Raw genomic sequence first — 12,354 nt, forward strand, 5'->3', positions numbered from 1 at the left:
GCGTTTGCAACGCCAGGGTTGTGGGTTCGATTCCCACGGGGGGCCAGTATGAAAAAAATGTATACACTCACTAACTGTATGTCGCTCTGGATAAGAGCGTCTGCTAAATATAACATTAAGACTAAATATTTATTCGAGTCAGCAAATTCCATGCCACGATAAAATTATGGGTGTCTAGACAGAAGTTGTGCATAATATTTGGTTGACACCCAAAACGCTGCACAAAAAAATACACGGGCCTACTAGAAAATCCATTGATTTTCTCTAGGCGCACCCTGTCTATACTGTGGTTGTTTTCATATCAGTTTAATGTTCATTTATTGTGCTGTAAAAGCAGGGAGGGGGTTGCAGGAGGAAGTGAACTGGTAATACGCTTGTCTTGTCACCTTCACTGGCACCTAATCAGGACATTTGTAAAAACTGCTGAGAGTTTTAGAGAAGGGCAACTCCGCGCCTCATAGGGTGAAGTCACTTTTTAAAGCTTTATATTTATTTACAGGTGTAGGCCTTCGATATGTTGCTTTATTTGGTGATACAAATCTTTGAAACTACAAAAAACAGTGGTTCAAAGTATTTAGAGATTATTGAGCATATCGCAAGTGTAGGACTGAATCTCTTTGGTAGGCGATTGGCCCTAAAATTCTGAAGGCTTATGTTGCACATTCTGCTATTGTGCTTTATTAAACTGTTACAAATATTCAGAATAAGTATGTTCTAAAGTAATAATAATAATAATAATAATAATAATAATACTAATAATATGAAAGTGCATTGAAACAAAAGCCTTATTGTTATTATATGAGAGAAACTGTTGTAGCCAAGTTATGTGATCATTTTGGACAGCTGCTTTTGTTAATTAATTTTAAATAGCCTACGTTTAGGGTTGTTTTGCCCATGTAAGATAATATTGTAATTTAGTGATGGTTTTATATAATATTTCTTCGTTAGACCAGTAATATTGAATACAACCTATAACCCTGATACCATAACTGTTCTTATTAGTGTAGTACAGTTATTTACTAACCTATTCTCTTGGTGCTACTGGCGCATAAGACAGAGTTAGAGTTGCAATCATTTGTTTTATAAAGCATAATTTTGCTACTCTTGTATGCTTCTAAGGCTGTGTTAGACTTGCTGTGTCTGCAAATTATAACCTATCATAGAACACAATTTTAACATTATCATAACGACAATTGGAGGCTTATTTTAGTCCGATTAGTTTTTTGTCTGGTTCCAATGGTAGCCTATAGGCAAATACCTCCAGACCTCAAGACCTCCAAAGATTATAAGTGACCAGTTGTTTTTGCGTGCAAATGCCAGACTATCGTCCACAAAGGGTGCAATAAAACACTTCCCCATACACTTCCACTTCCATAGTACAATAAAACCACTCTCTACCTCTCCCCCAACCCAATTCACGTTTCCTTCACAGATAGCGCATCAACAACATATGTTTTACGCGAGGAATAGAGCAGCACTATTCAAGAGATATGGGTTACTCAACGTGTATAGCCTAATATTGTGTGAATGGGGGGGGGGTAATTAATACTTGTATTAATTATCTAAAGAGTTGCATGACACACAAGGATTACAGAGATAAAAATGTTCCTTATAAATCCTCTATTCAATTTCCAGAAAGGCTCACCGATAACATCCCACTGCATTCCAACTGCTGCGTTTGTCATATGGCCCACATTAAAGCAATACCCTTTTAAAAGCGTTCGGATTTAGAGATCAAAGGCTGTTTGGGGAACACCACGTTTGTATCCGACTTCTGCCAGACCAGTGAGCTCATTAGTTCGATTACACTGAGTGCGGAACTTTTATTTGGAAGGCAGAGTAGGATTGATTAGGCTATGTGGATATCAATCGAAATCATCAAACCTGTCATAAAAGTCCGTTTTATCTTTCCCATGTTATTCCAAAAAGAAAATATAGCCTAATAGTTTACCAATGGCTTGTCATACAAATAACGTTAGATAGGCCTACGTTGTTTGTGTGGAAGTCTAATATTCTAAGTTTGATATCGAGGCCAAACACAAAACGCCACAGACACATTTGAAACACATATGAAATATGTTTAGGGGATATTTGAATATCAAGATGTTGGCTATATTCTTCTTTCATTCTATATGTTGTATTGCATTGTCCTATAATAGACCTATACCGACAATGATTCATATTTTCCGTCTCCACACTGGCTTAGCTATTTAATTAACTAATTATCAACCTATTACAGTAACAACCCTCAAATGCTGCACTGCAATACTGTAGCTTAGCCCAGCAATAAACGTTGCTCTCTTGCTGTTGCATTTTATGCTGTAAGGTTTAGGCCTATAGCCTTATTTGTAGTAACACACGTTTTTTAAAGGCACCGCTTGACTATCCAGTAAATGTCGTTAATTAAAGTGTATTCTCTTTCCATGCTCTAACACTAAAGCCTTCCATTCACTAGTGCATTTAATTTATTTGTATGGGCAAGGATTTCCCACACGCGGATACACCCAGTGCAAGCAGGAGAGGAGTATAGGCTAGAGTCCGTCATTTGTCTGGTTTTATGACTACTGTGGCTTACACAGGCGTTAAGACATTCTTTCGCTGTAAAACTGCCATAAACCCCCCTCTATTTGCCCAAAGAATTCTCACTGAACAAAGGGGAAACGCGGCTAAAAGCCTCTTGTCCCAATATAAGACTTTCCTTACCTCTTCGAATACGTTTCTCGAATTTCATGCACCAGCTCTAATCTAATTATTGTAAAACGTTGCCTATAGCGGGCAACCTCACATGCTATCAAATGTAGCCTAGACCTGTTAGCTTTTTGATGGGGAATCGCTAAAAGACATGCCCGTCTATCCACAACAATACATTCATAACTTATTTTTATGGTTAGCATTAGCAATAAGAGGAGGCCTATCTTGCCATAAGCAACAGTGAACCCTTTGCATTTTCGTGTCATTCCAACGCTAATGACAAATGAGGTGTGTGTGTGTGTGTGTGTGTGTGTGTGTGTGTGTGTGTGTGTGTGTGTGTGTGTGTGTGTGTGTGTGTGTGTGTGTGTGTGTGTGTGTGTGTGTGTGTGTGTGTGTGTATGTGTGTGTCGCACACTCGTGTTCAGTTTTCCTGCCAGCCTGTAGCCTTCAAAACAAGCCTGTGTTAGGACTTGTTTTATGTCAAACTGAATGAACTCAATACTTACTATTTGGATTGTATATCTAAAGATTGGATAATTGTGTTATGGGCCTTCATATTATCCATCACCATTCAGTCCATTCATATTAGGCTAAAGCATACAGCAACTTAGGCCTATATCTATTTGTTGCTATTATAAATAATATCATTAAAAGTCACCCAAACACGTTTTCTTGACTCTGTAACAACCCTAACACTATTTTTTCAAAATAAATCATGTTTTTTAATCACTTTATAAGATATGTATCTCACACCGAAGAAAAATATATTCATCGATTTAAGAGGGCAATATTGTCAAGCTTTTCGAACTTAATAATTCGATCACACTGTATTGCGGTTACAAACCCTAATCTTTTTTTCTCAACTGCGAGGGGTATAGAAACATAACTCTCGGTCTTCTTTAAGGTCCAATCTTTAAAAAATTACAAGAGACTGGACTCAAGTCAAATAATTTAAATAGAGCGTGCTTGTCTAGCGTTGGCATCTATCTCAATAATTAAATTCCACATTTAGGCTAATTCATTATTGTTTATGTTTATTGCTATAGGCCTATCTGATTTAGTTCATCCACACACTGCATATTTTTTATACCTTTGTGAGCAGGAGTGTTATTATTTTTGCTATGGTATAGTACTGTACAACAAAGAATATGCGTTGCAGGAGGAGATTGGCAAGAGGTGACTAGTGTGTGTGTGTGTGTGCGTGTGCGTGCGTGCGTGCGCGTAAATGCTCACTATGTATATAGTCCTTATGCTTGTATGTGCACGCGCCTATGTGCATGTGTTAGCTTGAGATGGCGCGTGTGTGGCGTGTGTGTGCGAGCGCATATGCGAGAGTAGTTTCGACGGAGAATGTTAAAAAATGAAGTTACTTTTTTTTCTCCCTCAGTCCCTCTACTCCCTGCTTTTTATTGGAGGAAATTTGGTCAGCTGACGTTGTCATCTTGTCCATCCTAGAGTGAGGCTTTAGCAACAACATTCGGCTGTGCCTTGTGTCTTTATTGGCGTCCAGAAATAAATTATAAAGAAATCATACAGCGTGCCTGTATTAAAAGAGACTGACAGAGAAAAAAAGAGAGTGACTTAGTGAGTGTGAGAGAGAATAAAGAGAGAGCTGAGATTGAAAGGGAGGGAGGGAAAGAGAAAGAGAGGGAGCAAGGGAGAGAGGGAAGGTATGAATTCTTATTTCGCAAACCCGTCGCTCTCATGCCATTTAGCTGGTGGTCAAGAGGTTTTACCAAACGTGGCCCTAAACTCAACTACCTATGACCCAGTTCGACACTTCCCCTCCTACGGAACCGCCGTGCCTCAAAACCGGATATATTCCTCGCCTTTCTATTCGCCCCAAGACAACGTTGTATTCGGCTTGACCAGGGGACCGTACGAGTATGGATCCAATGTGTTTTACCAAGACAAAGACGTGCTGCCCAGCTGTAGGCAGAGCAGTTTGGGACAAGGTGCACAAAGCTCGCTCGCCCAGGATTACCCGTCTGATCAGGGCAGGAACGGCTCACAGGAACAGAAGGAGAGCATTCAGATCTACCCGTGGATGCAGCGGATGAACTCTCATAGTGGTGAGTAGGCCTATTACAAACTCCTAGAGATGAATTCAACGAGCTGGTCCGTTTTACGACTGGGGAAGCTACTTTTTATCACCCCATAAACCATTACTACAGCAGCACCCTGTCGCCGGCAATAAAGGCCTTTTTATCGTCATCCCTATTTCCCTCAAAACAAAATAGTTTATATATTTTAAGCTAATACTTTTGTGACCCATATTAAAGAGTTCACGGTATTTTAAGACGAATAGCCTACCATCTCTTCAAATATCACTCAGTGGACTGGGTTCCCCTGATAGCGAAAGTGTGTGTGTGTGTTGCGTCAGTATGCACCACCATTGTTGTTGATTATTTCGATTATTGCGAAACATAGGCTAGCATGGAAGAACTGACAAGATTAGGCTATATCCTAGACATCGATTCTTTCTGTGGGTTTTTTGTGATTATGTGTGTGCGTGTGTTTGGGTAGTGACATTGCATATCCTACGTAAAAAAATATTGATTTTGCCTGATTATGCTAATTCAAAACTGTGTTTTCCACTCAGGAGTTGGATACGGTTCTGACAGACGAAGAGGCCGCCAAATTTACTCCCGGTACCAAACTCTAGAACTCGAAAAGGAATTCCATTTCAACCGCTACTTGACAAGACGCAGACGTATCGAAATCGCCAATGCACTCTGTCTCTCCGAACGTCAGATAAAAATCTGGTTCCAGAATCGCCGGATGAAATGGAAAAAGGAAAGCAATCTAACTTCCACTCTCACTGAAAGTGGTTTGGCAGGGGCGAGTCAAGACACGGGAAAAGAGGACACAGAAGAGGCGACAGAAGAGAAGAAAGAATGAGTGACTTCATAACTTAGCCTACTATACGCATCAATCCGCCGTGATGTGAGAATAACTTAACTACCTATCAAGTACCTATCAACATTTTTTTTGCCACAATAAATACACTAGTGTATTCAAAGATATGGCTGCGTTAAATGCAATGTGGATGCAACATTTCTTCAGACATCAATGTTTGCCTTTTTCATTTTATTCTGTATTGAACTTTTCACGGTGACCACAGAATTTGTTTCCTTACTTGACATTCCCTCATATAGCCTACCCAAACTGTGTGTAACGCGAATACGTTCATTATTGTATTTTCATAAATGTTGTTTGACAACAATTAAAAACACATGGTTCTCAGATGTCTGTACACCTATGACGAATATGTTGGCAATATGTTTTTCCAAAAGTAATTGTTACAACAATATGTGAATGAAACTACAAGCGTTACATCCGCTTGAGTAACTTATTAATGTTTTTTGGTTTTGCTGTTCTGTTGTACGAAAAAACTATGCTGAATAATAACGACCCACACTACCTAAATTGTTGATATGTTTGTATATATTTACGTATATCTGTATTACATGCCTTAGCCCTGTGAGAGCATTCGTGTGCATCCCGCAACTTTTTTGTCGTAAGTAGGCCTACTTTATTTATGTTTAGATATGTAGCAGTAGCCTACATTGAGGATGTGGTCAAATCATAACTGACCGATGTAATAATAATAATAAGCCATTTAGCAGACGCTTTTATCCAAAGCGACTTACAGTCATGTGCGCATACATTTTTACGTATGGGTGGTCCCGGGGATCGAACCCACTACCCTGGCGTTATAAGCGCCATGCTCTACCATTTGAGCTACAGAGGACCACAATTGATGTGGCTTAAATTGTGGCTTAAATTGTAGTGTTAGATGAAAATCTCAAATTAAACAATAACAGTGATGTATGAAATTTACTTCGTCATATTTAATAAAACTGTGTAGGCCGTCATTGTAAATAAGAATTTGTTCTTAACTGACTTGCCTAGTTAAATAAAGGTAAAATAAATAAATAAAAATAATAAAACTCTTAATAAAAAAGTTGTCCATGTCTTTGCGCCCACCATACCAAGTTAGTCTCGTTCTCAAACAGCAGCATTATAGCTCTCTATGCAGGTTAAATGTGTACACATGTCATTGTTCAAGTTTTTTATTCGTCATATAATAGACCCAAAGCCAGCTACCCTTTAATTGTTCTTTCACGTTATTTTTTTTAATTCAAAGCTTAACCACTTAAAATAAATAAATGTTCGATATTTGTCTGTGGCTCTCTGTGGTAGGCCTATAGGCCTTCAATGATATGTTAAAGCATTATCAATTGACCCTAATTCTTTCAAAGCCATGCAGTGAAATCTTTGAATAGGCTAGTCATTTCAAATAGCTACAGAAATATTGGAAAATGTGTTTAGGGAGAGAAGAGGAAACGCAAATCACACACAATTCGATAGAAATTCACTGTCTGAAAGACCTGTCTAATTTCTAAGTCTGAATAGACTTCCATTTCAGTTTACACTGTATGGTTTAAGGTTTTGATACATGTTATTAGGTAGGCCTATTTGTAACGTAATACCAAACATAATACTAAAAGGCATTCTTCTCAGTCACACACAAGCCAATTAAAACCATTGCCAGGCGATGTTGCAGTTGTTTACGGAGGACATTCTGATTGCCTTTATCTTTTCAGATAAACTAGTGATGCAACTTTAATAAAGAGAACTTACTCTTATGAGAATTATTATCAACGTTGGCATTATCATTCTAAGAGTCGTTGTAGGCTATACAATTACTCAATCTTATGCACGCCTATTTCGATTTCTGCCATACCTGCCATATCGAGAAACGTGTTCCTAGTGGTCAGTAAAGCCATTTAGAAAACAATTCCAGATACAATTCAATATAAAACATATAGCCAGAGTGAAAAAATGCCAACTTACAGTATAGTGACCCAAAAAAGGAAGTGCTATTACGGTGACTGCATAACAGAAGGCCAAAGTGATATGCCATAGCAATTGATTGTTTAGCCGTCTATTATTATTATTATTATTATTATTATTATTATTATTATTATTATTATTATTATTATTAGCAGTTTACTGTGAAAAACAATGAAAGAAAGGCTACAGACAATTGCGAGTAAAGCTGTGGTCAGACATTATGTAGCCACCATTGTTGCTGCCTATTCTATTATAAAGGAGGTTGAAAATGGACCTTTTATTGTTTGGCGACCGACTGCCTGCTCTATGCTAGACTTTTAAGGCTGATTTTAAACCTATAGAGCAATTTACCATTGTTCGTTATGGTGGTAATCAATTAGCTTGTCTGCAAGATTAGGCCATCAATGCAGTTCTATCCTACGAAAGAACAATATTCTATGTGCGCGCATGCCTCGATGCGCATAACTGTGTTGTTATTGCCAGGTAGATCAAGACCTAGCTTGGCACAGAGGAGGAGGAGAGGGCGCCCTATGCCCTTGTGTGTTTAATGCTCTTATCCGTCCCTGGCAGCAGGTGACGCTCTCGGCCTTCCGTCCAGCCCTGCACCGCCAGTACCCCACTAGGGGTACCCACTAGGGTACTGGCGCCTGATATCCGATGCCCGGATATCAGGCGTTTCTCCTATTTCCATTAATAACCTCCAAGTGTGATCTAGCCAAATGTATGACTGGCCGATACGAGCACGTGATTCTTTTTAGACGTCCCATATTTGGGCAATGGATTAAAAAAAATATCCCCCACCTATAAATCGTGGTCATTTTTAGGATAAAACCCCATGAACTTCAAAAGAGCTACAAATCAAACGCTAACGCAATAACAATACCACACCATTATAACTGCTATCTGTACATATTTTACAATTATCGTGTTACATCAAAACTTTAATGCAATAATTTAGTCCGTATAAATGCTTCCATTTCGTTTCCTTAGCGTTTTCTCTTGAAATGAGCTCTTACGTAGCCAACTCGTTGTTTAAGCAAACTCACGATGAGTCAGCCTTCGCTTTGCACAACCATGGCTACGGATCTAAACCCGAACTCAACGTGTCCGGCTACAGTGGTTATGGAGGGCATGATCACCGCGGGTCATTTGCGTCCCCACCGTCCTCGAGCTCCATTGGCATGGGAGAGATGAACGCTGTGCTGCGTGGCAATCCTGGTGACCTTACACCACGGCCAGAGTCTTCTACAGAAGACGCTACCCAGAGACGCATCATGAACGAGCAGACAAGCGGCCAGGGATCTCTAAATCTCGGACTGTATCGTCGAAAACCCGTGATGGACTCAGATTTGTGCGAAATGCCCATCCGCAAGACACAAACAGGAGAGATCAAAGTCGGAACTTTGCAACCCGTGCAGCCAGTAAGACAAGCAAACCATTCGACTCAGCCACAAACCAGCGAACAGCAACCACAAATATATCCCTGGATGACTAAACTACACATGGGTCACGGTAAAGTTTGATGTTTCTTTTCGCTTGATTTTGTACAGAAGGGAGAGTGTCCCTCTCACCCTCTCTCCTCCATGTGTTCTATCTTTTTTACCCTCTCTCCTCCATTCTCAGTTTTTCTTCCTTGAGTTTTATAGGCCGTATTCGTAAATAATAAAACTCGCAGTCATAAATTGTATGACAAAGGCATCAATTGCTCGTAAAACTGTCCTGTTAAAACGAAAAGGCGATCTGCGTCCAGATTTATGACAGGGTAATTGGATAAAGGAGACACAAGTCTCTGCAAAACCTCAACAAACAATGTGTGCGTTCTATATTTAGAACCAAAACAACATAGTATGATAAGCATGATCCTTATTTTTAGGATATTTGAAATGAAGGGTGAGATTGTGGATTTCACTGTACACGCTTTAACTGAACGTTTCTAATGTAAGAAAATGTGTATTTAGGCTACTGGCCTTGGCAACTTATTGTGTGTTATACAACAGGGCATGTAGGCTACTTTAGAGGGACAAAGGATATTTCTGTAACTGTAACAATCCTTGCCCTTGTTTTAGTTGTTGTTAAAATAATAAATAATAATTATAATAACAATACTATTATTAGTCATAGGCCTAATAGTAATAAAATCACAGTGGTTTCATTGAGTAAACCCAAATGGCCACATTTTGGGTTTTTTGTTAACTAATATAGCTCCATATTGATGATCATTTATCCAGCCATCCAGATATCCTTACATTCATTAGGCCATACAGTAACTTTAAAACTTTAATGTAATCTTTTGACATGGGGATATAGTCACAGAAGAGTGACTTACAGGCTGTGTTTTGCTATTCATTCTTATCCATTGGCAGACTACAAGTCATTGCATGTCCATTGACAAGTTAAGATATATTTTAAGTGATAATGTTTATTCTGTTTTTATATGAAAAGTCCAGTGCGATCACACATTTTCTCTCAATTACACCACAGAGGCTGACGGCAAAAGGTCAAGGACGAGTTACACACGCTACCAAACTCTGGAGTTGGAGAAAGAGTTCCATTTCAACCGGTATCTGACGCGTCGTAGGCGCATCGAGATCGCCCATACGCTATGTCTGAATGAGAGGCAAATCAAAATCTGGTTCCAGAACCGCCGAATGAAGTGGAAGAAGGACTCAAAGCTTAAAATTAAAGAGTCCATCTAAAACAGGGGGCCATTTTCAAACGTTATCAACGTTTCTGTTTGAGATGACATTCAAAGACTCATCACCACCCATGTTTCCAAACAGTGACTTTTCAGTGTGATAATAATGAACATTCTTCAATTATGGATCTGATTATGTAATATATCTGTCATTTTGTTTGAATATTGTACTGTTTTATTTTATATCTTGTAATATGAACTTGTGCAGCAAAGTCTTATAGAACTTGTGAGAATGTAAACGCTTGAAATAGATTAAGTATAGAAAATGCTACTTTAATAATTTTAACGTTTCATCCCTTCCCTTCTTTTTCCTTAAATTATTTTAAAGTTGAAAGTTATTGATATTATCGTATTACTACTGTACTATCACCATTGTTTTCTTCGTGTGAGTTTCCTATTAATTTATTTAAAAAACAACCATGAAAGGTAAATTCCTTGTAGGTTAGCCTACTCTTCAAACTCCTTGTGTATTTCTGTTTCTTTTTTTAACAGGCCCGTTTAAACAACCAGGGATATTAAGATGTAACAGACACATTTTAGTAAATTGCGGGGGCTATATCATTCTCAGTGATGATATTGTATTTGAAATATTCCACATAAAATTGTTGATTTTGGCAACAGTGTCGTGAGAACAGTGAGATACTCGTACAATCTAAATAGTTTCGATAAAACATTAAACCTTATTATACATTTCGTAGTTAACATCTATATTGTGAATGGTTTCCTCATATGAAGGGTCTATTGTATTACATAACTTGCCAGTAGGCAGGAGAAACATATTTGGGGGATTTTGGGTTGATTGTTGACTAAGATCGGACTCAATGTGCCAAGTATGATAATGGGATTCGTTTTTTTAACCTCAGCATTACATTTGTGACAAATCATTATTAACAATTTAGAATATTGTGTAAAACACGAAAAATGCATGTAATAGCGGATTTCTGCTGAGAATTGGGCAATACATATCCTAAATTTCCTGCAAATGTCCCATTATTTGGGAACATAGAAAAATAAAAAGACAACCTGTAGCCTATAACTTATGTAATGTGTAAATGATGTTCAATTCAATAATTATTCATTATCAATATATACATTTGCCCAATGTTTTAAAATGAAGAACACAGAACAGGTAGCCTCTCCAACTAAGGTGAGATTTTGAGTTCACATATATGTTGTCATGAGGCAGGAAGGAGGCTCCTGTCCACAATGAGTAGCTAACAATTAAACAATTTCCTTCTCACCCTCGTTTCCAGCGGCTGCCACAAAACAGTGTCATAACAACCTTTTCTCATATTCTGCATGGTTATAATTGCTCACAAATAAAACTTTGAAGGCCTTGTAGGTAAAATGATTTCACATATTACAGTTCACATTTTCTTGACAAAGTCCTGTTTCACTTTGTGGAAATAATAATCTATTAAGTGGTAGAATGGAGGATGATCCTCTGGAACGAAATGCACTTATTATTTAATGGCCTATTCATTCATCTAGAACAGTTAGCATCATGGTATAGCCTAGATTTAAAATTGCTCACATTGATTAGATAGCTGAAGTTTTGTCTTTGAAGTGGACTGAACTCTTCAGAAGAAAGGCTTTCGTGAATGTTTGTGTTTTAAAGAATTAAATAAAGATGGCTGAATTTGGAGAAAACGTGCTTCATACCACTATGTATTTTTATGATGGTATAGGTCTACTGGAATGTTGTGCAGCCAATTCAGTAGTTGTTTGATTACTCCAAGAAGAAGTGGCTGTTTTTTTACTCTTTGGCCTTTAGCAGTTCTCAACGTGGTCTCAGGTTTTGATGCCGGTTCTCTGTCAGCCTCCACTTCCTCAGTAATTATTTACAGTACAGTACAGACGGATGCCTGTAAAACTTTATGGCCCTGACGCATCATAAAACTTTACAGCTCTCCCTAACACCTCTCAAACAACGACAATTGTTTAACCAAACAGATGCACTTTCAGGAAGACTCTTGAGTCTGAATACATAAGAAAACGCTATTTCCATTGAATGTGGCCAATCTGTTCATTTAGCTAAAATAATAAATTAATCACCCAAGATTGATGAAATGAATACTTTTAATCAAAAGCCCAAGCTGCAGTTGAAT

General features: G+C 38.3%; 2 protein-coding genes and 1 long non-coding RNA gene across 3 annotated transcripts in view; all 3 read left to right on the plus strand.

Annotated features, from left to right (window-relative positions):
• The window catches only part of LOC311133097, a 37,364-nt gene that overhangs the window by 3,398 nt on the left and 21,612 nt on the right, over window positions 1-12,354 (plus strand). The gene's annotated exons all lie outside the window — the stretch shown is intronic.
• On the plus strand, window positions 4,285-5,592 carry LOC311133096 (homeobox protein Hox-C6-like; the record flags this gene model as incomplete). Its single annotated transcript, XM_084166529.1, has 2 exons — window positions 4,285-4,763; window positions 5,294-5,592. Exons 1-2 carry the CDS (start codon window positions 4,364-4,366, stop codon window positions 5,590-5,592), a joined length of 699 nt encoding a protein of 232 aa, XP_084022655.1. The 5' UTR covers window positions 4,285-4,363.
• Window positions 8,556-10,247, plus strand: LOC311133095 (homeobox protein Hox-C5-like; the record flags this gene model as incomplete). The annotated part of the gene is made up of 2 exons (XM_084166528.1): window positions 8,556-9,063; window positions 10,033-10,247. 2 exons carry the CDS (start codon window positions 8,556-8,558, stop codon window positions 10,245-10,247), a joined length of 723 nt encoding a protein of 240 aa, XP_084022654.1.

The sequence above is a fragment of the Coregonus lavaretus genome, assembly GCF_964263955.1.
Source record: "Coregonus lavaretus genome assembly, chromosome: 8".
Classification (NCBI taxonomy): Eukaryota; Metazoa; Chordata; class Actinopteri; order Salmoniformes; family Salmonidae; genus Coregonus; species Coregonus lavaretus.